Genomic DNA, 24,937 nt, shown 5'->3' on the forward strand with positions numbered 1-24,937 from the left:
GCCTTCTTTGTTCCATCGGTTTCAGGCGTCTTCCCTGTCGATGTGCGCGGTTCCGCATGAGGTTGCTCCTGTCTGTTGTACGCAAATTTCTCCAATTTAGACTGCGACGCATTGTGCTTCGGGCCTCTGCCAGGAATAGTCCCTTCCGTAGTGTTCGCTGTCCGCCGAACCCGTGACAGATAAACCCAGGATGGGGGTGTCCGTGCTCAGCAGGTTAAAAGTGTTTCCCAGTGGCGTCGCACCTCTATCGCCCCTGCTCGCTGAATGGGCAGTCAAGCCAATGTGCAGAGCAACGTGCCCAACTCTCCTCTCTGCCCACCGCACTCTCCGCCGCCGCCTGCCCCTGCGATCGCGGCGTCCGGTGATGACCGCCAGAGAACCACTCCGGTGCCCACTGTGCCTAAATGCTGCAAAGTCAGTGTCCTCTCCCGGGCCCTGGGCAATTCAATGGATGACAGATCGGTTTTGAGGCTCCCCGCCCGAGTCTCTGATGTCCTCCAGCCCACGCCCCCACCGCCGCTGCAGATCAGCTCACCTCTCACTCCCCAGTCGTGTGGAAGGGAAAGGGACTCCTCCAATGTCCGAACCCCGCGCCTGCAAAGCGGCACGGATTGCCTGAGTGCAGCCGCAGGTGCCGCGGGCTGCTGTTCACGCGCGGTCTCTTTTAGTCCGGGGGGTCAGGTAGCGGATTGAGTTGCAGAGGCCCTTCCCGAACGGGAGGTTCGTCCTCCCCTCCCCGCAAGATATGGCGCACTGCAAGGGGGGGTTATTCTCAGTGTGTCGGATGCTGCTCTTTGCCTCTGCCGTCCGTGTGGCTTCTCTGTCCTCCGGAACTCAGAAATGCAATCACTCTGCGGGGCCCAGGGGAGCGCTCCGGTCACCGATCTCAGTGTGTCACGGGGGGGGGGGGGGGGGGAGGGGGGTTTGAGGTCCGGTCAGCGCGCACTTCCGGTCACCCCTTCCGGTCTCGCCTTCACTTCCGCCCGGCTCTCGTTCACACCAGAGCCCGGCGCTGCAAGATCAACGCAGGCCCCTTGACGTCGGCGGTCATAAATCCGTCTCCCGGCCTCCGATTTCTGCCGCTTTTCTCCCAGGCGAGTCCCGCTCAGTCCTGGAGCCGGGTTCCTCCAAGTAGAGGTTTAAGTTATTCGGATTAGTGATCGGATTGTAGTGGGGACACTGCCTCACTCACGGAGCCTTACAGCTATGCGACCGCCATGTTCAGCCGTCAAGCTACGCCCCTTTAAGCTGTTTTTTAAAGAGTTTATGTTCATTAGCATATGGAAGTCCTGGAGTTTGAAGGGAACTCTCAAAAGCCTCATTTATACAGCTACCACTCCTTATCATAGCTGTGATTTTTATCTACTTTGGGTAAAGGCAGGCATTGGTAGGTAGTGTCATATAGAACATACGTTTATAAACAGGTTTGTCAGACTGTGATAGACACATTTTTCAAATTCAGCTTTTAACATCCAGGAACATGTAGAGCAGCTAAGTATGCCTATAATTGAGGCATCACCCTGGAAGGGTCCATGTAAGGTACTGGTCATTATGCTAAGGAGGAAGTGATGACGTGAAAAAGCTGCAATAAAGAGGGCCAGAGAAGGCAACTTTAAGATCTAGATGGCCACAGCTTTTTAGTTATGCAAATTAGCAAAGTTGAAGGACAAAGCAGGTGCCAGCAAACACTAGTATGCTCAATAACACATGCAGTGAAAGACTGACTTTGTTAAACCAGCGAGGATGGATTCTGCCTGATAAGCAAGCAGCCCCTGAAGAGTATAGGGTTAAAAAAAAAATCACTCATGGGAGACAGGAATGTTCGCAAACAATACTAACTTGCAACAGAGTGAACTGAGATAAAGGAGTCTTGTCTGGGAGGTAGGATCTAGAATGAAAGACTCAAGGTAGCAGACATTAATATAAGAAGGTTAGACTTCAGATTGAAAAGAATGTGATCTCGTATCCAAGGCTCCCTGTTTTCCGTTTTTACTGATTTTTACAGATAAATACAGACAGCAAAAACATTTATTTTCTTGTCTGCATTTATTATTAAATGTGGATAAAAACAAAAATTGGGTGCTTTTTGAGTGATTCACGACGGCTTTCAAACTTGAAGCCAAAAGATTCTTAATGAGCAAATTCTTACCATATGGGGCTGTGGCATTCATAAGGCGGCTGTTTCTTTGTTCCTAGCTCCATGGCACAACTAACAGTCCCGAACCGTATCGTCTGCATAATATTATACCTTTTATGTGTCCCATTGCTTACTGTTTATCAATGTTTTTTTCCCCACAATTGCTGTGTATATTTCAGTTTGTCCACTTTACCAACTTATTGTGAAGTGCTCGGATATCCTTCGGCTTGTTCGCGCTATATAAAACTTCATAAATAAATAAAAATAAAATAAATACACTTCGCCATGACTGCCAGGCCAATAACTGTGTGGATTGATAGGTAACTGGGTTAAACAAAAAGGAATTTTAGTAAAGAGGCTTAAACAGTAGTAGATTTTACGAGGCTGATACTGAAATTTGCATATTTTCATATAAGTGCCTTGATTTATCTTCTCTGGGGGTTCCTATCACTGAAACCTTGCAGGCATTCAAGCATGACTGCATATTTATTGGTTAAATGCATGCGGAAATATACCAGTTTCAGCTTTATTTTTTCACAAAACCCATAATAAATATGGATAAATACTGATAAAGTTGACAAAAAATAAAAATGGATAAATACAGACGGAAATGTCAAAAAAATAAATACCATAAAACTGGGAGCCCTACTCATATCTGTATGTCGCTTGTATAGGACTTCAATAAGACCATTGCCTAGGAAGAATAATGAGACATGTTTGTCTATAGCGCATATGAAGCATTCCTAAATGGCAGCTAAATCAAGTGATCAGATGTGAGCATACCAATCACAAAAATGTTAGAGGAAAATCAAAGCATCAACATACCTCACTTGGAAATGAAGTGTAGTCATCTACTGCCATCATGTAGTCTCCAGCGAGGAAGTTAAAAATAAGATTGGTTATGTCCGTGCAGACAGTTTTCAGCATATGTTTGGCAAGCGTACTTTGCGTCTCATCTGTAAAATGAAAATATTTTGAATAAAGTGCCATTGCATAACATTATCTGCTGTTCCTGTAACAAACGTTAAAAGGCAAACCGAACCTTACCTGAAAATAGCTTCGCTCCTTTTTCGAAAAGCCGAATGTTAGTGTAGAGATTTGACACCTCCTCCTGGAATTCTCTCATGCTTTGCTTTCTACTGGATCCTGAAGAATTTGAAGTTGTGGACATGAACACTGAACGAACCACCTCCTGGTAACTCTTTGTTAGAGGTCTGAAAACAAAAACAATCACTTCGTGGAGATATTGTATCTATGTTTCCCATTACTTATCACAAATGGTGTGTAAAACACAACACCACTTACATCTGCTTTTACAAAATATGTTTATCTTGAGGTTAGGTATTATTAATTTATAAACGGCTTAGCAAAAATTCATGAATTGACGCATATTAACATGGCACTACTCTGCTTAAGAACTCCAGGAAAAGGTTGTCAAACATCTCTTATATTTCACGCACTAAAAGTAAACATCTAGGGCTTATAAACCGTCTCAAAGGAAAGGGAAGTCATTCAAGGCTACAGCAAGCTATGGCTGAATCAGATGCAAGATCTTGCTTTGCTCCCGAGCATGGACATAGCTCTGCAAGTAAAATTCTGAATTAGAAAAACCTAAAACCTATATTTGTAGTCTGCCTCAAGGAAAATGCTCTTGATGCTTAACCTATTGGAAAGTAGAAGTGAATGTTAGGAAAGCAGTAGGAAATGCATTCAATCATATAAAAAGTTTCAAGAGTCATTTTTTCCTGGCATGCGCAAATCTATATATATATATAAAAATGAAAGCATGTCTGTTTGTCCTTTATGCATTACTACACCATTCATCCGATTGCCATGAAACTTTAGGTTTCTGGCAAAAAAAATAATAAAAAGAAAAATGTGTTAAATATCGGCCCCCCAGGGCCCTCATAATCTTTCCAATACTGAACGTTTACAGTGCGACTCGCTTTTGCAATGACCATCAACAAAGCACAAGGACAATCGCTGCAAGTGTGTGGACTAGATTTGGAGAATCCGTGCTTCTTACATGGACAACTGTATGTGTACGCACCAGACGGAAAAACAAAACATACCGTGTATCCACAAGCACTCGAATAAATAAACAGAATTAAAACACTTTAAAATGTTTTCCATATTAAAATGAATAAATTTCAATAAAAATGACAATGTAAATTGAATGTTATCATAACAACTTTCCTTAAATGTCCTTTCTTCTGAGATCGCAGCAACGCGCGACGGGTAAGCTAGTAAGTTATAAAACTTCTTCTACCAAACCTATTCGAATAATACTTAAACACAACAAAGGGGGAAAAAAATCTACTGGTAAAGCAAATGCAGGGTTGGCCGTGTGCTGAACCTTGCATGATACAATCCCAATGTCTGCAGCCATTCAAATGGCGACAAAAGATCAACTTGACCAACTAATATCAAGTCAAAAGGTTATTTTGCGACCTGCGAATGGGAACATTGCGTGGTGACCTATTAGCTCATAGGCTGCACTGTAAATAACATCCCATTTGCAAACCAGTCAGTGTGCAATTTGCACATCACTGGTTGGCGAAGGTGAATAGTACACCAGGCCCCCAATGATAGCACAAACCCCATTTGTAAGTTTCACTTGTATAGCAAACTAATATTATCATAAAAAAGTGGTGGCACTTGACTTTTACAGAAATTTAATATTTGATATCAAATTCTCTATTATTTTATATAAGCAAAGTTTCTAAATATGTGAGAGAACAACTGAGACCTGCATAAACAAAACATTGAATTGTGGCTGGGTAATTATCGAAGTGCTGCATAGAATAAGTTAGTTACCTTAAGTAATGTTTTATTGTGTGGATAAATTAAACACACGTTCCTCACCTTTTTTTTTTATCTCGCCAGGCACCAGATTGTACCTGGAAACCTCTACAACTACTTCCTCATGCTGGCAGGTGGCACCATCTGCATCTATCGTAACTCCGTTAAACCACAAACATGACAACAAGGATCCGCATACATGCATTAATTCTGCATGCTGATATCACTCGTTTTCTATAGTTTTTCCATACCCACAATTGCAGAGCATGGCTCATAAGATTGTATTTGCAGTGGGCAAAAATTAACTTGAGATCTTATTACTGTGAAAGCCCACACCCCAGAACAGGGAGAAGGATGGGCATGAAAGAATCTGCACTTAGCTTCAAATGCTCTTTGTGTTGGACACTTTATCTAAGTAACTTGCTCCTCAGACAGATACTTCTTACTGCACATTTCTAACTATTTGAAATAGTGCCAGAGCAATGTTATCTCGAAGAAGGTGGCTTAGAGGAGTTGATTCCAACAGAAAGGCCTGCAAGCCCGTACTGGCAAAATGGTCCTTTCTGGAGACTTGAGAAGAAAACAAGTTACTTACCTGTAACTTTGGTTCCCCAGTATTGGTAACTTTCATAGATTCCCATGCTTTGTATCATTCCCCGTCGTCGGAATGGGAGCCTCGGTAAATAGAAAATACCATAGTAGTAAGCACAAAGTGAAAAAATAGGCCTAGGCCTCATCTCATTTTGTAGCTTATCCACCTCTTTTTGTAAAAGAGACCAAACTTCTGCAGTAGCCAATCAGAGCAGCCTCACCCCATAGAACCTTCCTGAGAGAAGCTCAGAGCCTCAGATTTTCATAGCTGTTGTAAACAGCTATCCCACAAAACAATAAGACTGAGCTTTCCCAGGGGAGGCGGGTGGGCGCATGGGAATCTATGAAAGTTACCAATACTGGGGAACCAAAGTTACAGGTAAGTAACTTATTTTCTTGCCCCAGTATTGGAACTTTCATAGATTCCCATGCTTTGTATCAGAGTAACCAGCAGTAAATAGAAAAGCATATTTTGCAATTTGTGAACCTGAAAATGTCACACATTTCTGATCAGAAAACTAGATACACATTAGAATCATAAAACATGACAATAACACAGTAATACAAAATATGCAAACAGGAAGGCGGGATAGAAAGGAAAGCTCACCGACTTATTGTAAAAGGTTCCTCAAAACCGCCTGGCCCACTGCCGCATCCTCTTTCACAGAAGAATCCAAGCAGTAGTGGCGAGTGAAGGTGTGGACACTGCTCCATGTCGCTGCTCTACAAATGTCCTTGATTGGGACACCTGCGAATAGAGCTGTCGATGAAGCCATTGATCTTGTAGAGTGAGCACGAACTGCTCGCTGCAGTGGTTTTCCAGCCGCCTGGTGGCAAAAATGTAAAGCACTGGAAATCCAGCGGGAAATACAGGCTTTAGAAACTGGACACCCCTTGCGAGGAGCACTGAAAGAAACAAAAAGCTGTGAAGATTTTCTGAACTGTCTTGTCCGCTCCAGGTAGAATTTCAGGCATCTGTGAATGTCCAAAGAGTGCAAAGTTCTTTCCGCGGGTGTGGAAGGCTGTGGAAAGAACGGTTTTAAGACCACTGGCTCATTTAGGTGGAATTCTGAAGGCACCTTTGGGATAAATTTAGGATTTGTTCTTAGGATAAGAACATTATTCTTGAATTGCAGAAAGTGTTCCTCAATTGTGAAAGCTTGGAGCTCACTTACTCTTCTAGCCGATGTCAGGGCCAAGAGAAGAGCCAGTTTCCACGAGAGAAACTTAAGGTCAGACTTATGAACAGGCTCAAAAGGGGCTTTCATGAGATATGACAAGACTAGATTCAAATGCCAGGCTGGTGGCGGCCGGACTGGAGGAAAGACCCTGAATAAACCCTTCAGAAATTGTTTGATAATTCTTGCTGACCATAGGAAAGGACCTGAAGATGAACGTCTGAATCTAGAAATGGCCGCTAGATGTACTTTCACAGAAGATGGAGCCAATCCAGATTTAGCCAGAGACAGTATGTAAGGCAAGAGTTGGGGCGGAGCAGAAGTATATGGGTGTAAACCTTCCTTCCGACACCAAACACAGAATCTCTTCCACTTAGCCCGATAGGTCTTGTTGGTACTAGGCGCCCGGGCCTGGGCCAAAATGTCCCTACATTCCCCTGAGAGATTTAAACCTTGGAACTCTCGGAACTCAGGAGCCACGCTGTCAATCGCAGAGACTTCAAGTCCGGATGTAGAACCTGTCCGTGAGACATTGTCAACAGTGTTGGAACAGGGTGCAGGAGAACTGGCTGGTCCTGGGAGAGGAGGAGAAGTTCTGAGTACCAAAACTCTCTGGGCCATGCTGGAGCGATCAGAATCATCCTGCACGGTTCCACCTTGAGCTTGCTGATCAACCTCGGGATCAGCGGAATGGGAGGAAAGGCGTAAACAAAGGCGCCGGACCAAGCAATCAAAAGCGCATTCCCCAAGGATTCCCGATGGTGAACCCTGCTTGCGAAGGACTGGCATTTGGCGTTCTGGGGAGTTGCAAACAGGTCGATGGATGTGTCCCCCATCGTGCAAAGAGCTCCTCCAGAACGGTCTGGTCTAGTTCCCACTCGTGAGAGACAGTCCTTTGGCGACTCAAAGCGCCTGCCCTGACATTGAGTGTCCCCGCTAGATGTTCCGCTGAGAGTGAGATATTGTTCTGGATCACCCAATTCCACAGTGTCTGGGCTTCCCTGGAGAGGGTGGAGGATCTTGTTCCGCCCTGTTTGTTTATGTAGTGCATGGCTGTGGTGTTGTCAGTACGAACCAGCACTGCACGATCGCGAATCCTCGGAAGAAAAGCTTGTAGAGCCAGACGGATAGCGAGAAGTTCCAGAAGGTTGATGTGGAACTTGACCTGGACTGGACTCCAATGGCCACTGACCTTTAGCTCTTGGAGGACCGCTCCCCATCCTTCCATGGAAGCATCCGTTGTCAAAACAATGGGAGATGGTGGAAGTTGGAACGATAAACCCCTGGAAAGATTGCCTTTCAGCGACCACCAGCCGCTTGCCTTTCTCATTTCCGGGGTAACGACAATCCTGTCGTCGAAGGATCCTGTGACCTGTCGCCATTGCTTGTCCAATTGTTCCTGCAGTAGACGCATTTTGAGCCTGCAGTGTGAAACTAATGGTATGCAGGATGAAATCGATCCGAGAAGCGATTTGTACCTGCGAACTGTCAGTGTCTTTCGAGATTGAAGAAGGCGGGCTGAACAAATCCGCTTGCTTTGGCGCTCCTCCAATGGAAAGGCTAGGCAACTCTCTGTGTCCAGGATGGCCCCTAGGAACCTCGCTGTCCTGGAGGGGCATAGAACAGATTTTTCCTTGTGGAGTCGAAGACCTAGTTGCTCGAACAGTTCTTTGCATGACCTGACAGCCTTGGACGCCTCCTGGGCAGATGAAGCCTTCAGCAGCCAATCGTCCAGATATCGAAAAACCTGTATAGCTTGTCTCCTGAGAAAGGCTGCTACTGGAGCCAGAATCTTTGTGAAGATCCGCGGACCGGAGACCAAACGGCAGTACTTTGAATTGAAAGTGGCTCTTGCCCACTGTAAATCGAAGATATTGCCTGTGAGCTGGATGAATAGGAACGTGGAAGTAAGCGTCTTCCAAATCTAGGGTCGCCATGTAGTCCCCTGGATTGAGAAGGCGGAGGATGTCCTGAAGAGTGACCATCCTGAAGGACAACTTGACGAGATAAGTGTTGAGCTGCCGTAGATCTAAAATTGGACGCCACTTGTCCTTTGTCTTCCGAACCAGGAAGAACCTGGAATAGAACCCTTTCCCCTTCTGAGAAAGGGGTACAGGCTCTACTGCCCCCTTGGTGAAAAGTTGGTGGGCTTCAAGATGAAGGAGCTTGAGATGTTTGGGAGGAAAGGCGTCTGGCGCTCTTGTTGGAGGAAGGTCTTGAAACTCCAACGTGTGTCCTTCTTTGACGATCTGTAGGACCCACTGATCCGATGTAATGACCATCCAGTTGTTGAGGCAATGGGCAATCCTGCCCCCCACTGGTGTTAATGAGGGAACAGGAACAGTGGAAAGAGCCACCTGGCCGCTATTGTTTCCTGGTGTTGTCTCTCCTTTGCTGCCCTTGACGTCCTCTAGGCTGTTGGCGAGAGAAAGAACCCCTCTGAGAGTACTGAGGTTTATATGTCTTGCTAGACTGAGCCGGAAGAGTAGCGATTCTGATTTCCTCCTCTATAAGAGGAGAATCCTCTACCTCTTGCTCCTTTGAAGGGTACTTTGCGATACTGCAATGTTCCTAAGGACTTGGCTGTATCGGTGTCCTTTATGCCCTGCAGGGCGTCCTCAACATGTTTGCCAAACAGCATTTCTCCGTCGTATGGCAGATCCAAGATTTTATTCTGCACTTCCTGTCTGAACCATGTGGCCTTCAACCACCCTTGGCGTCGCAGAACAGCCGAACCGGCAAGTGCTCGAAATGCTGTGGTCGCTATATCCATTGCAACATCAATGACCTCCGAAGAGGCCCCCTCCCCCTCCAGCAAAATCTTCTTCACTTCTTTAGAAGAATCCTGCAATTCCTCCATAAATGGAGCAAGGTCGCACCACATCTGGCGATCGTAACGTCCCAGAATTGCTAAAGCATTGGCTGCCCTAACCAGAAGACTGGCCATAGCTGAAAATCTTTTACCTACATTGTCCAGGCGCCTGCCCTCCTTATCTGGTGGTGTAGTTAGTGGCGTGGATGGATTTTTAGATTTGCTTTGGGCGGCTTGAGAAATGACCGAGTCCGGTTTTGGTTGGCCAAGCAGACATGCCGGACTGCCATTTGGTGCTTTGTACTTTTTCTCTAGTCTTGGTAGCACCAGGAGGACTGTGGCCGGGTTATGCATAGCCTTCAAGCCCTCAGACCAGACATGCTCAATGATTGGTATGGACCGTACTGATTTCCTGAACGGTTCCTTAAAGTCATATAAGAAACATTCTGATTGAACCGTGGTCACTGGGAGACCAAATCTTTTGGAAGCCCGTTCCATTAGGTTGTGAAAACCTCCAACGTCCGTAGCGTTGTCTGGATCTGCGATGTCTGGATCCCTTGGGTCAATCGGATTCCAATCCGCCTGTTGATCCTGATCAGGATCCACTTGTTGGTCCGCATCAGAAGAAGCAGTGTCATCATCTGTATCATGCACTTGCACCACATCTTGTGGGCGCTCTTCAGGCGCAGTGGTACGCTCTTTTGGAGGCAAAGAGTGGTCTGCCACAGGCTGTAACTATTGAGGCGGAGGTGTCGGAGGACGCACTCGTTGAGTTTCTTGAGGAGTAGGGAAACGTTTCCGGTAGTCCTGCAACATAAGTTGTAGATCCGCAATCAAACTGGACGGCATCGCCACCATCCCTTCTTGTACCTGACGTGTAGGCTGCTGCAAAGGCATTTGCCTGGTAGTAGCGTGCTCCTCCTCATAGTAATGTTCCGGAACATAGTGTTGGTGTTCCATCTCTCCTTCCTCAGAACTAACATCCTGAACCTTAACCTGTAGGTCAGATGGGCTATATGCTTGTCCAAACTCACTAAAAGTCTCTTCATCAGAGTCGTCATCCAACAGAAGATTAGGTGGAAATTTCTGAACCTGTCGCGGAGACGTCATCTCTGGCGTTATCAGCTTCTTTCTGCGTGAAAAAACAAGTTTTTCAGAGGATTCCGTCGTCGACGACATAGTCGACGAGGTCGTCGTCGTCGACAGCAACTCTTTATGGGACTGCGTCGACGATGGAAGCGCCGACGAAGGTACTGTTCTCGTCGTCGAGGATTGTGTCGTCGACGAGCAGAAACTCATCGTCGACGATGGTAGGAGCGTCGACGGGATCGTCGACGAACTCGTCGTCAGCAGCATGGTAACTGGCGTCGTCGACACAGTCGTCGTCGACGTCGTCCTCGTCGCCATCGACGCCAACTTTGCGGTCATCGTCGTCGACGTGGAGATGGTTATTTTCGTCGACGACGAACAGGAATCAGGAGCTTTGAAAACCGTCGACGGTGTAGGCGTCGTCGACGCAGCCGTCGTCGACGAGCCCGCCGACGAGGCAACTTTTACAGAGCTGTCCTTTTTTACAGTCGTCGTCGACGTACCTGTGATTTTAACCGTCGACGACCTCTGTTTCTTGTCCGAAATGACCTCCTGTACTGAAGTCGAAGGCTTCTTGACCCCTCTATACTTCTCAGAGGGAGGTGAAGAGATAGTTGTAGACTTTTTCACCTTTTTTGAGGGTTGTGACTCCTCAGGCTTACCCTGCCTCTCCTTTTCACCGTGGTGAGGAGATTTTAGGGAAGCAGGCCTGTCGGACCTATCAGAGGTCCCTGGTACGGCCTTGTGAAGGGACTCGCCTGAATTAGAAGGGGGCGACCTACCCCTCTTCTGAGACTTCTTAGATGACACCATCGACGAGGAGCCCTCACTGTCTGAAGACACAATGTCCTTACGGTCCTTCATCTTCTGAAGCCATGTGAGGAGACGTCCTTCCCTGTCCCTCAAGGTCTTCGCTGAGAAGGTTCTGCAAATCTGGCAGCTTGTAGGTTTATGGTCCGGATACAGGCAGTATATACAGTCCATATGTTTGTCATCGACAAACAACCTCTTTTTGGAGCAGGTGGCACAGGCTCTAAAAAGGGCTTTTTCTCCTTGTCAGACATGACTAAAAGAAATCCAAGTTGTTGAAAAAAGTAGTCAGAAAAACTGAAGAAACTGAGCAGAGCTCAATGGAGATTCCCTTGCACAACGTGCGGTAGAAAATCTGAGGCTCTGAGCTTCTCTCAGGAAGGTTCTATGGGGTGAGGCTGCTCTGATTGGCTACTGCAGAAGTTTGGTCTCTTTTACAAAAAGAGGTGGATAAGCTACAAAATGAGATGAGGCCTAGGCCTATTTTTTCACTTTGTGCTTACTACTATGGTATTTTCCATTTACCGAGGCTCCCATTCCGACGACGGGGAATGATACAAAGCATGGGAATCTATGAAAGTTCCAATACTGGGGCAATCAGTGCAACAGTAGTTGGGGAAAATTTGGATAGATGCCCACGTGGCTGACTGGAAGATGTGCAGGACATGAACACCATGTGCCAGCAGCTTTCTTGTAGGATAATGAGTTACAAAACCTTAGCATGAACTGACAAGGCTTACAGGTTGCTGATGTGGTGCACAGAAGTGACAGCCATAAGGAAGACAGTACAATGTCAACACTTTCAAAGCCCGAATGTGAAGAGGCTCAAAGGGAGCACACACCAGGATGATCAAACCCTATTGAAGGTCTCCCTGCAGCATAATGAAGAGAGCAGGAAAGAACATATGTGCAAGCTCTATAAAGAAAAATGCAGTAAAAACAAGTGATATGAATAGCGAGGAACTATCAGAACAAAAGATACAGGCTAAAAGCAGGAAACAATCCTTTAAATGTGCCAACACGAAAGCCTTGCAAAAGCCAAAGACAGTACAAACAAAGGAACATCGTACTTCGCGGTCTTGGGATAATGTAAGCTCAGTATACATTTATTATATGTACCAAAAGAAGGACAGGAGCTTTTCTTGAGGGACTACATCCTAGCTCTACTAAGGGAGGCAGAAGGGGGATCATTTTAGGTGGAGTCTAAACATTTTAATGAACAGTGCCAAAGATAAGATCCTAGTAGGATTCTGGTCTTAGCCTTTGCTGAAGCCAGTTACTGATTTAGTCTTCTCTTGAATGCAGTCCTACTTATGATGTGCTCATAATGATCAACCTGTGGAGCATTGCTGGCTCTCATTGATTTAAAGTTTTGTTGACAATGAAATCTCCCATTTTCCTGTGGGATCATTATTGCATCTCCCCGTAAAACATATTGGTCCTGAGGATGGTCTCGCAGAGTAATGACACTTGAGACAGAAACTATGACAAGTCCATCTCTCTCACTTTCATTCTAAACCATCATTGGATTCTGTGTTCTATACTGAAGACGGACATTTGGATATTTCCATGGATCCTTTGAGTGGCTTTTTCATGCACTGACAATTGTATGTTTGGGAGAGGTGTGACGTAGCAGCCAGAGTGGCTGACTCCAGAGAGCGGGGCTCGCGGATCGATCCTCGACGCCGGTGGCAGCTCAGCTCAGCATCATGTTACTCTGGCCAATAGCCAACTTAATCTACTTGACGGCCCCCAGAGCCTCGAAACCCTTAATGGGTGATATGTTTGTGCTTTACAAATTGTGAATACAGAACTTTTTGTTTGACTTGGATACTACATTGTCAATGTATGCTTGGATATCCTATGCACTGAACCCCTTCTTGCACATTTGTTAACATATGTTCTATACAAGTAACTCTCTATATGCGCTTGTGGTGTATTATTTGGAATTTTCTTTGGTTTAAATCTAACTTTAATCACATTATGAATAAAGGCGCTTGATTCTATTTTTGTTTTGAAAAGGAAATCTGAATTAATGTATTAAAAAATCTCTCTACTATAGTCAAACACCCAAGCTCACAAGGGGTTACTGTGTTTCCCCTTTTTTAGGTCGAGCCTGGCGTCGCAGAACAAAGCACGGTCGCCAGCGAGGCTTATTGTCATCCACTTGCCTTGGAAGTGGGACAGGAGATGGGCACGCGCACAGCTTTTGGCGAATTGCGCAAGTGTACGCACACGTACAGCCACGCGTGTGCACATCTCCTGTCCCAGTTCAGTCCTCGCAAGCCAGCATGCACGTTTACTTAAAACATGCGCACTGTGCCTTCATCGGTGCACAACCACTGGTCAAATGGAGAATCCCCCACTCACCCAGTCTGCGGGGGGATTCCTCCTGAATGGTGGCTGGCTGCAGTGCAGTTTCGGAGCACTCCTGCTCCTCTATACTTCTGGCAGCACGAAGCGGGGCTCTCTCCTCAGTCACAGGAGCCCCGCACTGCCATTTGCTGCTCTTCACCCGGGCCCCCTCCTGGGACCCGGGACTTCAGCTCCCACACTTCTTTTCTGGCGCCCGGCCTCCCTCTTCACCACAGGAGCCCCGGAAGGGGACAGGTGCTGCCTGCACCATCAACATGCGCCGCCACTGGGCACAAGCCTCAGAGCATGTGTAAGCTGCATGTAGTGCGCATGCGCTGGCAGCTCTTATTTTTTGGGGAAGAGTCAGCAATACTGTTTTTGTTGTACACGAAACCCCGTTTTCTCTTCTTCCTTCCTGCGCCAGTCAATGCTAGGCAACACGCTGCATTTCAAGAGGCCACAGCCCGCCCTCGAGAAGTTTGTTTGGACTCGTGACAGACCGGCATGCCTACACACTGGGGCAGAAGTAGGCGAACACAAGTGACCGCTAGCAGGAAGAGAGACAGACAATAGTGTGCTCCCATTCAGGAAGCCATCTTTGCCCAAAGCAAATTTTATATTAAGGCACTCGCAAAATGCTGGTGCGGTCGGTGCAGTGCTTAAATAACATGACTGGCACACGAGCAGTCGTTCACCCCCGGCTCCAGTTAAGCACTGCTCATCAGAGCACCTGCCCACATCGCTCCCACCTCCCACTGTGCAGGATGCTGCTCTCACAGTGTAACGCAGGAGCCCTTACCATGAGATGAAGGACAGCAGCTGCCTACAAGATAATGTAGCCGTGGCAGCTAATCTGTGTTCCTGTGGTAAAACATTGCCAAACTGTGTTTAGCGGAAGGCCCACCCCCACACCTGTCATAAAGGGAGGCCTTCTTTATTTGGCTTACTAGCTCTCCGAATGACAGGGCACAATGTAGCACACAGTCGCCATCATTACACAAGGTGCCAAGGCAATCTTTCTGTAAAACTAATGTGTGGTTGTCACAAGAAAAATGCAAAATAAAAAAAACTGCTTGCATTGGTTTCTACCCTTCCATAACATTATGTCACATGCCTCTGTGTCTTTGAACCCATTTTTTTTGCACAAAACAGAGGTGCTCCATAGAAACAACGTCCTTTCTTAGGTATTTAACATGACAACCAAGAATTTGAAATGAAAATAATATTATATATTTATATGGAATTTAAACATTGGGAAAATTACTACAATGCCAGAGAAGCAATCTCTTAAAACCCACCAACCTATGGCAGATCAACGTGACGCTTCTGTATTTGAAGTCTAACGATATTACCCTACACTTCAGCAGCGAGGGAGGCATACTGGTATAACATCTTTTTGAATGACTCCATCATAGTCTTTCTGCACATATATATAGCGCAAACTTGACCCAAAGGTATTGGGTGCGCTTAACATGAGCACCAGTTACGTTACACGTTTCTTTTACCCAACCCATTTCAAACATTAGACTTTTTCAAATAGAGTGTTGTGGCCTTTTCCCGAAATATTGAGACGGAAACCCTCAGAAAGGCACTGGAGTGGGTCAAGTTAGCTAGAAGGCGCTATGAAACATTTTTTCGGGCTTCTGCCAGCTTCCCGTGCAGCCCTGCGGAGCTACTGGTTTCGATGACAGAATAAACTCCCACGCACCGTGTGATCTTAATCGATTTTCTTTCTTGGACTGCTGGTGCCAAAACGTACCAAATCGCCCAACTATTAGCAAATACTTCCCTTGTCAAAAAGTCAGACCGGCTTGTTTAACACAGCTGTCCTGTCTCCATTTCTTAAAAAAACTTAAGAGTAGTCCAGACTGCATTATCATTTTTTGTGTGTTTTCACTTCGCGTTTTGATGCTTGAACTTTATGTGGAGTGACGGTCAGAGCTGCCCACTTTGTAGCTGGGGAACCAGCTTTGAGTCTTGGCGTCGGCTGATAGGGACTGGGTGAGGGTGGGAAGGGGTTGTGCCTATCCCCCGCCAATCTGCACACTTCATCCTGGCTCCCTTCCCTGCATCTTAGTGTGTGCGCGATTACATGTGTGTGCGCGTTCGTATATGCAGGTTTGTGCGCGTGCGTGGGCCTGTCTGATTGTGTGTCTGGATCTGTATTTGCGTGTGCGCATGTGTGGGTCTATGTGTGTTTATTTGATGGCGTGTCTGGATCTGTGAGTATGTGCGTGTGTGATTGTATGTACGTCCCATGTGGATCAGTGTGTTGGATGGTGAGTCTGGATCTATGAGTCTGTGCCTGTGAGTCCGTGTGTATTTGTGCCTGCGTACGCGTCTATGCTTGTGTTTGCCTGTGGTTAAGTGTGTAAGTCTTTGAGAACGAGTCTGTATGTGTACGTTTATATTTGTATGTTTTGACATGTGCATAAGTACTTGTTTCATATTCAGTCACCAGCACCAGGAGGCGCTGCCCAGCATCATCCGCGACATCTTGAGACCTCACTGGAAGTGATGAAACAACCCTATATAAAGGTCACAGGTTCCAGTCACTTTAGTTCCCTTTCTATGCATTCCTCAACCAACGCGGGGATCCGTAACCTCTGACTATTTTTGAGGCGCTTTAGGCCTGTTTATTTCTTTTAAAAAGACTATCAGATTAATATAGAAAACCTTTTATATGCAAATTCAAAGACTGTGATTCTCAAAATGTACATCTGTCACATGCACAATGTATTTTCAGAATGTACAGCAGTCGCTGTGCACAGTGACCTCATTGCAAACTGAGAATTATATACAAGAACTTATGTCTACTTTTAAATCAACAGGCTTCTTTAATTGTTGTGCACCTACGCAAAGCCATCACAACTGGCACCTCTGCCTACTTGACTAACTAGTTTGCCATCTTTAGTTGCCTTGGCACACTCGCACAAGGGCACAATCTGAATGGAGTTGACGAAATGCAAAAAAAATAATTCCTGCGAGCCTTCTCTATCCATGTACCGAGAATCTGGAACAATCTCCCCATATCCCATAGGACTGCCCAAATAACCCTGCTCCATTTTAAACAAGCATTTGCAATGCAATAGGTCTCACATTTGCAAGAGTTTAACCTGTAGGCATTGTAATTGACAATGCCTTTTGTTTACGTTTAAAAAACCAACAGATAAATAAAAGGCATTGCCATTTACAATGCCAATGGCTCAAACTCTAACAACTGCGAGACCTATTGCATTCCAAATGCTTGTTTTAATTGTTCAAAGATAACCCTAGCACAGAGCGGTGGGTGGGAGCAATATCACAAGCAGGCTTAGATGCAGACCACGGGGCTGGTGGATGAGTGGAGAGGATTACCTGGAGACAGTGTAGAGGTTACCTTTTACTTTTGAGTACATTAATCCTACGCTAGACTAGGCTTGATCACCTGTTGGTGAGCAAACTGCTGTTTACTAGGATGAAAGAGGTATAGATCGGTCAGACCATATCTGACCACAGCTTTATCATCTTAATGAAAGAGACTGGGGGCCTGGAGCACAGAGATAGCCATTAGAGGCTCAGTGCCACACCTTGATGGCCAGAATTACCAGGCTGCAGGTGAGCAATGGGATCAAAAACGTCCATGAGGAGAACAATACGGAAGAGATGAGCTTGAGCAGCCTGAGGAAGGCAGTGATTTGTACCTACTCATACCAGAAGCATCCAGACTGAATTGAATTAGGGCGCTGGTGGGATAAAACCCGGAGGTGAATCTGGCTCCTTAGAAGTTCAGCACAAACTGAAATTAGCGCAGAAAACTTAGAGAAAATGTGGCAGCCACTGAATCTCAAATCTGGGGTTTTGACCAAGACAAAGCACTGTATAGATTGTTAAAGCTGCAGCAAAAGTGCTAGGAGTGGGGGGGGGGAATATAGTACTGCTTGGATGTAATCTCAGGGTAAAGGTGTTTGGAGGGTAGATAGGCTTAAAATACAGGGAGGTCCACCGACAAATGTAGACCAGAAGGTAGCTGAGGACTTCACAAATTTCCGTAAGTAACTGTACTCCACAGAGCCTACCGATACAGGGGAGGCTTGGTCTTATACAGAAGTCTCAAAGAGGCCTAAGATTACACAGGCCCAGTGGGAGTTGTTGGATGCTCCTATAGCAGTAGAAGTTCAGCATGACTCAATTAAACTAAAGAATAAGTTGCCAGGGCTGGGTTGCTATTTTCTATAAGTATTTTGGGATACAGTGGCAATGAGTAATAGTACTTTCCAATTTCTTTCTTCAGAGCCAGGATATGACTAAATCCATATGGGAGCCAGCTAGAACTGTAGTCCCTAAACCAGGCAGGTATCCTGAAGAGTGCTCTTCTTATCACCCAATATCCCTCCTAAATATGAACTCCAAATGTTAACAAGCATACAGACTGCCAGAATAGAAGACCTGCATCCCTAGATTGTTCCCTTGGAGGAGTCATGCTTTATCAAAGCACAACGGGTAAGCAACAATACTAAGAAACTTTAATATTTTGCGGGGAAGGTTAAGCGGGCTTCAGTCAGGGCTGTCATCATCACAGACAATGCTGAAAAGGCATTTAATAGAGTGGATTGAAGGTTCCTCAATGGGGCACAGAGTCAAGATGGGCTGGGGAAGATTTTTTTTTACCTGGATGATGGTGAATTATAAAACACAAGGCTGAAGATAATCTGACTTAGTTTGGGGCTGGTTTACACTCCCAATGTACTATCCTCGATGTTTTTCTGTCCTTGACAGACCTAGACCTCCCACACCTTAAGGCTGAATTGGACACATTTCAACAGGTATCATGTTCAAAATAAACATGCACAAATCAGAAACATGATCACGATGCAGTTTTCTGCACTGCAGCATGATCAGCACAAAAGGGGTCTGTGTGCTTCTTCTTTGTGTCTTGAGCGGATACAATAACTTGAAATATCTCCAAATTAATGCTAGTTTTTCTGTCAGTAGGTCTTGGAAACACAAACCGGCACTTACCGCCATGAGTTTCAGCTTAGTTATAAGCAAACAGACACTAACTTGGAGATATTTCTAGTTAATGTATGCACTCAGGGCATCACAAAGAAGTGCACAGACCCCTTTTGCACAGAAAAAGGCATCATGATAGGGTCCCTGAGGTTCTTAATCTTTCAACTTCTAAAAAGAAGGAGTGAAACCTGTCCGCTACAGTGGACTTCCTCAGCAATCACAAACACCTGGGTGCCCAATTAGAATCTATAACCATTAAGATTAAAAACCTTAATTACCCCCTTATTTCCGAATGGATTTGCACAGATGGCACTCATGTACATATTTAGGGTTTGGCCGCATTGCAGTGACTAAAATGGCGCTGCTCCAAAAGCCGCTATATGCCTTTTAGGCTCTCCTAACACTTTGTACCCCTGGAATTCAGTGTTCACCACAGATATGAACTGATAAATGTATGTGACCCAGGAAACAGAGGAGCAGAACAAATAACTTACCTTCAGTAACCTACATAATCATCTTGCAAATTCCTCACCTTATGAGTACTTTCCAGGGTTCAGACAGGTCCACAAATATTTTTTCCTGAAATGAATCTCCAGGGTCGCCAGGTGGTGGCACACAGCTCAAACCACAATAGAACTGCCAGATATTAGACCACTGGGGTATATTAGGCCACAAACAACCCTTTAGATGTGACATTATCCCTAGACATGACATCACTGGGGTATATTAAGCCACAACTGACACAGTGGCGTCAGTTTCGGATATTTTGTCCATTCTACAAAGAGGCGTATGGAGAGGAGCCAAGAGAGGCATAACAGCACTAGCTAATCAAATGGAGGGGGGTAGAGAAGAATCTGTGGAAATATTATGCATCCACTAAAATGTAGGTATGGAAGGTAAGTATTTTATTCTTGTGATACATTTAGCAGATTCTTCACCTTACAAATGAGTCCCAATGCAGTATGACCCTCAAAGAGGAGTTGTTATGAGTTTTGCCTGTTAACCAGAGAAATCATGCAATAAGGCTCAGGCAGAGCACCCATCACTAAGTGTCTACGAGATGAAGCAGCAGTGCTTTGCAAAAGTATAGAAGCAGCAGTGCTTTGCAAAATTATGTAATTGCAATAACAGATCTGTCGGCAGAAGTTGAAAACTGGGAAGCATATAGAAAGAGCCATGATGGAATGAGCATGAATGCACAAATGTCTTTCTTGGCCAAGGCATAGCATATCTTGATACAAAGGATGACACAAAGTGAAATACTGAGTATAATCACCCCTTTTCCCTTTCTACTGCCAATGAAGCCAACAAAAAGCTGGCGATCAACTCGGTCATGTGTGGACAATGTAATATGACACCACATGCTTGGGATTCAGCCTATGAAGACCTTCCTGTTTCTTAGCTGCATGTGAAGGAGTGAAGAAAGATAGAAGAGTAATAGTCTGCACTATACAGAACCAAAAAAAACATCTTAGGAGAGAAGGATGTGCAGGTGCAAAGGATGTGCAGGTGCAAATAACGTACGTATGTAGGTAGAAAACTGTAAGGATGGATGAACTGATAGAGTATGAAGTTCTCTGACCATGAAAGCAGAAGTAATTGCCACCAACAACACTGTTTTCCGGCTAAAACAACAATGCATTAGATCGAACATAGAAGCCATTAAGTCAAAACAAGGCTCAAATCTCACAGAGGCAAAATAAACCGAGTTGGAGGAAACCAGTAAAATAACCTTTAAAAACTGTGCCATAAGTGTCACTCTAAAAAGGGGAGGGGCGATTAGTCAAACACATGAAAGCAGACAGGGCCGCAAGATACCCCTTAATGATAGAGACCACCAGGATCCTTTAAATAAGAGAAGAAGCAAACCCTAAGACATCAGAAACATGGAATTTAGAGATGTTCTCACTTGAACCACTGAACAAACTTAATCCAGAGAGCTGCACAAATTGATTTTGCAGCAGTCTTCCTGGCTGCTTGGATGACATCTGTGAACTCACCAGGAAAGCTACAGGATTCTAAATGGCACTGCCCACTCTTCATGATTGCAACGGTCGCGTCTGAGGTAGAGGTGGAAGATCTGATCGTTCTGCTGCGAAAGCAGGGCTGCTCTGCAATTGAGAGGAAAAGGTGGCAGAATGCGGAGTGCCAATATATTGTCATACCAGACCCTCCTCACCCAGTCAGGAGGGTTGGTAGCAGCTGGTAGAAGGCGTCTTATCCTTAGAAAAGGCATACCCGTCATCCTCTTGACATACCCTATAGGAACTGTTATAACAACTGGATAATGCCATCATTGATGTCATTAATTAGGGTATTTGAGATGTCCTGAGTTATGTAATATGTGAAGTCATTAGCAGTTCATGAGGGGGTAGGTGGGAGGGGATGACAGTTATAGTTAGGTCACTAAACAATAAGCGGTAAATTTCAGGGGTGTTTCGTATTTTAAACACTAGTTCTTATTGCTTTTTACCACCTAAATATAAGGTCACTTTACAGCTTGCTTATTTTCAGCAGATATATATATCTTAGCGGCAGTCGCCACTAAGTTGTTGTAGTTAGGTCTGCTCTTCTATAGGAAAGGGGTTTTTTGTGTTGCTAACAACTTTGGCACTGGTTGATGAGTCTCCACAAACCTTTCCAAAAAGGTGCACTTTTTCACTAGTTTATGCTTGGCAAGTTTTAGGGTGATCTGTCAAGCGGTCCTGAGAAAAAAAAGTGATGGCACAAAAGGCAAAATACCCATGCACTTTCCATAGACTTCTTTAAGACATGCTACAGCAAAAACTGCTGAACAGAATTTCACTAAAATTCTGCAGTAAGCTCGATCTTGGGCCACAGATTTTGCTTTTTGTGATCCCAGGGAGCTTTATTTCCCTTGGATCATCTTGCTTCTGCAAGAGTCAGACTTTCGAGAGAGCTAGCGCTCTGTTTGGCTGCCCGTAACATGAGAAAAATGTTGCTGGAAGCCATTAAAGGACTCAGAAACTTAGTCTTCTGTCCTGAAGGTGTTAACATTTTTTTTAAAAAGATAAATGTGGGCAGGTAAAGGATACCCTGACCGCCTAGACCCCTTGGCAGGGGTGGGGGTTATACCCAGAAGCCCCCTCTCCCAAACAATAAATGCAGCAATCCCGCGAGACAGGATCAGGTAAAAAAAATATAGTAGCCGGGACGCTTTGATTTAATATAAGCACCTGGGAACCAACCCCTGTGTTAAGGAGGGCTTGCTGCCCCTTGCATCCTGAGCCTAGAGAGACCCCCCGTAAGCCCACCATCGGGCCGAAAATGCACAAAATGAGGAGGGGGCTCAGAGGTCATCAGCTATGTCATAAATGATGTCATAGAACATGTCAGGAGTGATGTTAAGTGCAGTCATAAGCAGCGCATGGCAGGGACAAAATTATAGTCAATGCTGCTAACTATAACTAGTGAATTTTTGTGTTTTCATTTTAGTTTAAAACATTAATGTTGTCACTGATAAACTCACTTAACACCTTGCCTGCGGCAGGAATGCCAGCCCGGTGCTGGACATTCCAATTGCAGGCGTGGTCTTGACGGAACCCAGCCGTCATGCCCACAGGCCACGCGGGTTCCGTCATGAGCATCAAAGGGGTTAAATATGTTCCTTTAAACTTTGATTTTTTCAGTGAATATATAGATTTATCCTTGTTATACAGTTATACATGGTCACTTCATCAAACACCCACTATTACTCAGCACACTTTTTTTGACCATGCTACCAATCAGAATGGAACATTTTGTATTTGAACAGCCATTTCAATAACTAGGTTTTCCGGTATAAGTTTTCCAGTATTTAGTCGTGGCTGCCTCAGGCAACAATTATGATGCTTTCATCTAATTTCTTGATGAACAATTATCCCTGCTGAAAGCTTTAGGCCCCCTTATCCTGTGTGTAGAAATAGACGGTGGTTGGTTGCACACAGTTAAATGACTTGAAAAGCTGGCCTTTTCAGAACATGGCTGTAGGCCAATGTATTACAGCTCATCTATAAATACTGCTGCTGACTTAAAGGTCGGGACAAGTAGCAAATGCCTTCATGTGACTGACTTGACCTTTAGTACTAAACAATAGGCAATACGTCTCTGCAATGTGATTAATTTACGAATAAGTTAAAAGACTCTAAACTGTTTGTTTTCTGTAATTCAACACAACGTAACGCACCTTATTAAAGATCCAGAAAGTTCTGTTATAATTTCTTCCGGGCAATCCGGAACTTTCTTCTTCAAAAAATCCTTAATCTCTTCAAGTGTCAGAAAAGGAATCTCCTGCTGCTTGTTCTTGCCTGTGATAGTGAAACACATACATAAGTACTGATGCTAGGTTTAAAACATGTTAAAAGTCTAGTAGTAAAAGATCGAGGAAGAGTCTAGCCCTAAGAAAAGCATTCACCTTACTGCAGTGATGAAAAAGGGTTGGGTTTAGTTCCAACCTGCGGCCAATACCAAACAATAGCACAGTGGCCAGCAATAAGAATGTAAACATAACCAGATGCTTCTGCTCCATCCTCAACATATGTTTAATTACAGCTACTGATCATCAGTGTTATTTATTTTTTTGACTAGGGGCTACATAGATGGAACAATTGATGATGTTAGAGCATATTTGATAATAAAGTTAATTGTTTGTTTTCTTGCGTTTAAATTAGCCCAAGTAGGCTGCAAAACCAAATTTATTGGGCCTTGGCCCAGCTGCGGTGATAATTTTATTTATTTATTTTTTGTGTTTTATAGAGCGCAAACTTGACCCGTTGGTATATCAGAGCGCCTTACAGGATTAACAAGTTGTATACAAGAGACTTAGCGGGGTGGAAACATTTGGGATAAAAACATGTAAATACATTTTTTGAGAACAAGAGGTCCTAGATCCCGGGTGGGATGCACAGAGATGCCGGGTGAATAGCATCCGTATAATCCAAGGTGTGGCAGTAATCGGAAGAAGAACAAAGTCGCTGAGGTGATTGCAAAGCAAGATTTAGGAGAGGAATTTGCCCATTAGGAAGGTTTTGGCCTCCTTTTTAAAGTGTGCCAGAGATGGATTTCTTCTAATGGTGGGCGGGAGTAAGTTCTATATTTTTGGTTCGGCCCCAGAGAAGGCCCGATTGAAAGGTTTTTTTTCTGCAAGCGTGCTGGTTGGAACAAGACTTCTCTGGCGAACCAGGAGTTTCTGGCTGCTCCGGATACCACGAGGTTCTGGGCGAGAAATGCAGGGGAATTTGAGTATAGAGCCTTGTGAGTGATGCATGCCAGTTTAACTTTGATTCTGGCCTCAAAGGGAAGCCAGTTCAGAGCTTTCAGGTGTGGAAAGATGTGGTCAAATTTCCTTGAGCCTGTTAGTAGTCTGGTGCCGCGTTGAAGCAGGCTTTTAATGGGGCCATGGAGATCTTGGGTAGACCTGAGAGGGTAGAGCATCCATATTCCAGTCTGGAGATGACTAGTGCCTGGACTGCCATTTTTAGGTCTGGAGTGTCAAGGAAAAGTTTCAGTTTTCTTAGGTAGCTCAGGTGAAATCTGGCTGATTTGGCCATCGAGTTGATCATGCATGTTCAAGCTGCAGTCTAGGGTTATTCCAAGGGATTTGGCAGAGTTCACTATGGTCGGTGGGCAGTTTAAAGTTAATCCATTCCTGAATGTCAGGGTTTGTTACAGGTGGGGAGATTAGGAGAAAATCTGTTTTTTTTTGTGTTGAGTTTGAGCTGGTTAGAGGTGAGCCATTGGACAGTTAATTTCAAGGTCTCATTCGGGGAAAGAATCTCCTCAGGAGAGGGGGCGCTAGAGGGCGCACTGCAGAATGGCCGCACTGCCGTGAGGCTCCTGCTGCCCGGAGCTATTATCCGTTTAATGATCCTGCTAACCATCACTGCGCCCTGATCTGACCCCGGATCTCTGCTGGCATACCTGCTGGCCACCCACGGTCCAACTCCTGTGCCGATCGGTGCTTGCTAGCTGAAGTTACGAGGACTCCAAGTTTTCCCCGACTCGCGCTCTGGAAGTCGGGTGCTCCATAGCCCGGCGTCACTTTCTGCTCTAGCCCGAGGCTTCGCACGTGGGGTGGAGGCCCGGGTCCCCCTCCCCCCTCCGGACCAGATTGCCGACTGGGCGCGGACCTGAGCGCTCCCCTGGGACGAGACTTGGTGACGGTCTCCACTT

At 45.2% G+C, this 24,937-nt stretch overlaps 1 protein-coding gene across 2 annotated transcripts in view; it reads right to left on the reverse strand.

Moving 5' to 3' along the window:
• UFL1 (UFM1 specific ligase 1) overlaps positions 1-24,937 on the reverse strand; it is a 288,697-nt gene that overhangs the window by 45,552 nt on the left and 218,208 nt on the right. For both annotated transcript variants that reach the window (XM_086926636.1, XM_086926637.1), the window contains 3 exons: positions 22,953-23,073; positions 3,185-3,351; positions 2,963-3,093 (listed from right to left, as the gene is read on the reverse strand). In XM_086926636.1, coding sequence (XP_086782762.1) covers positions 2,963-3,093; positions 3,185-3,351; positions 22,953-23,073 — 419 coding nt within the window. The remainder of the gene's footprint in view (positions 1-2,962; positions 3,094-3,184; positions 3,352-22,952; positions 23,074-24,937) is intronic.

This window comes from Lissotriton vulgaris, chromosome 6 (genome assembly GCF_964263255.1).
Source record: "Lissotriton vulgaris chromosome 6, aLisVul1.2, whole genome shotgun sequence".
Taxonomy (NCBI): Eukaryota; Metazoa; Chordata; class Amphibia; order Caudata; family Salamandridae; genus Lissotriton; species Lissotriton vulgaris.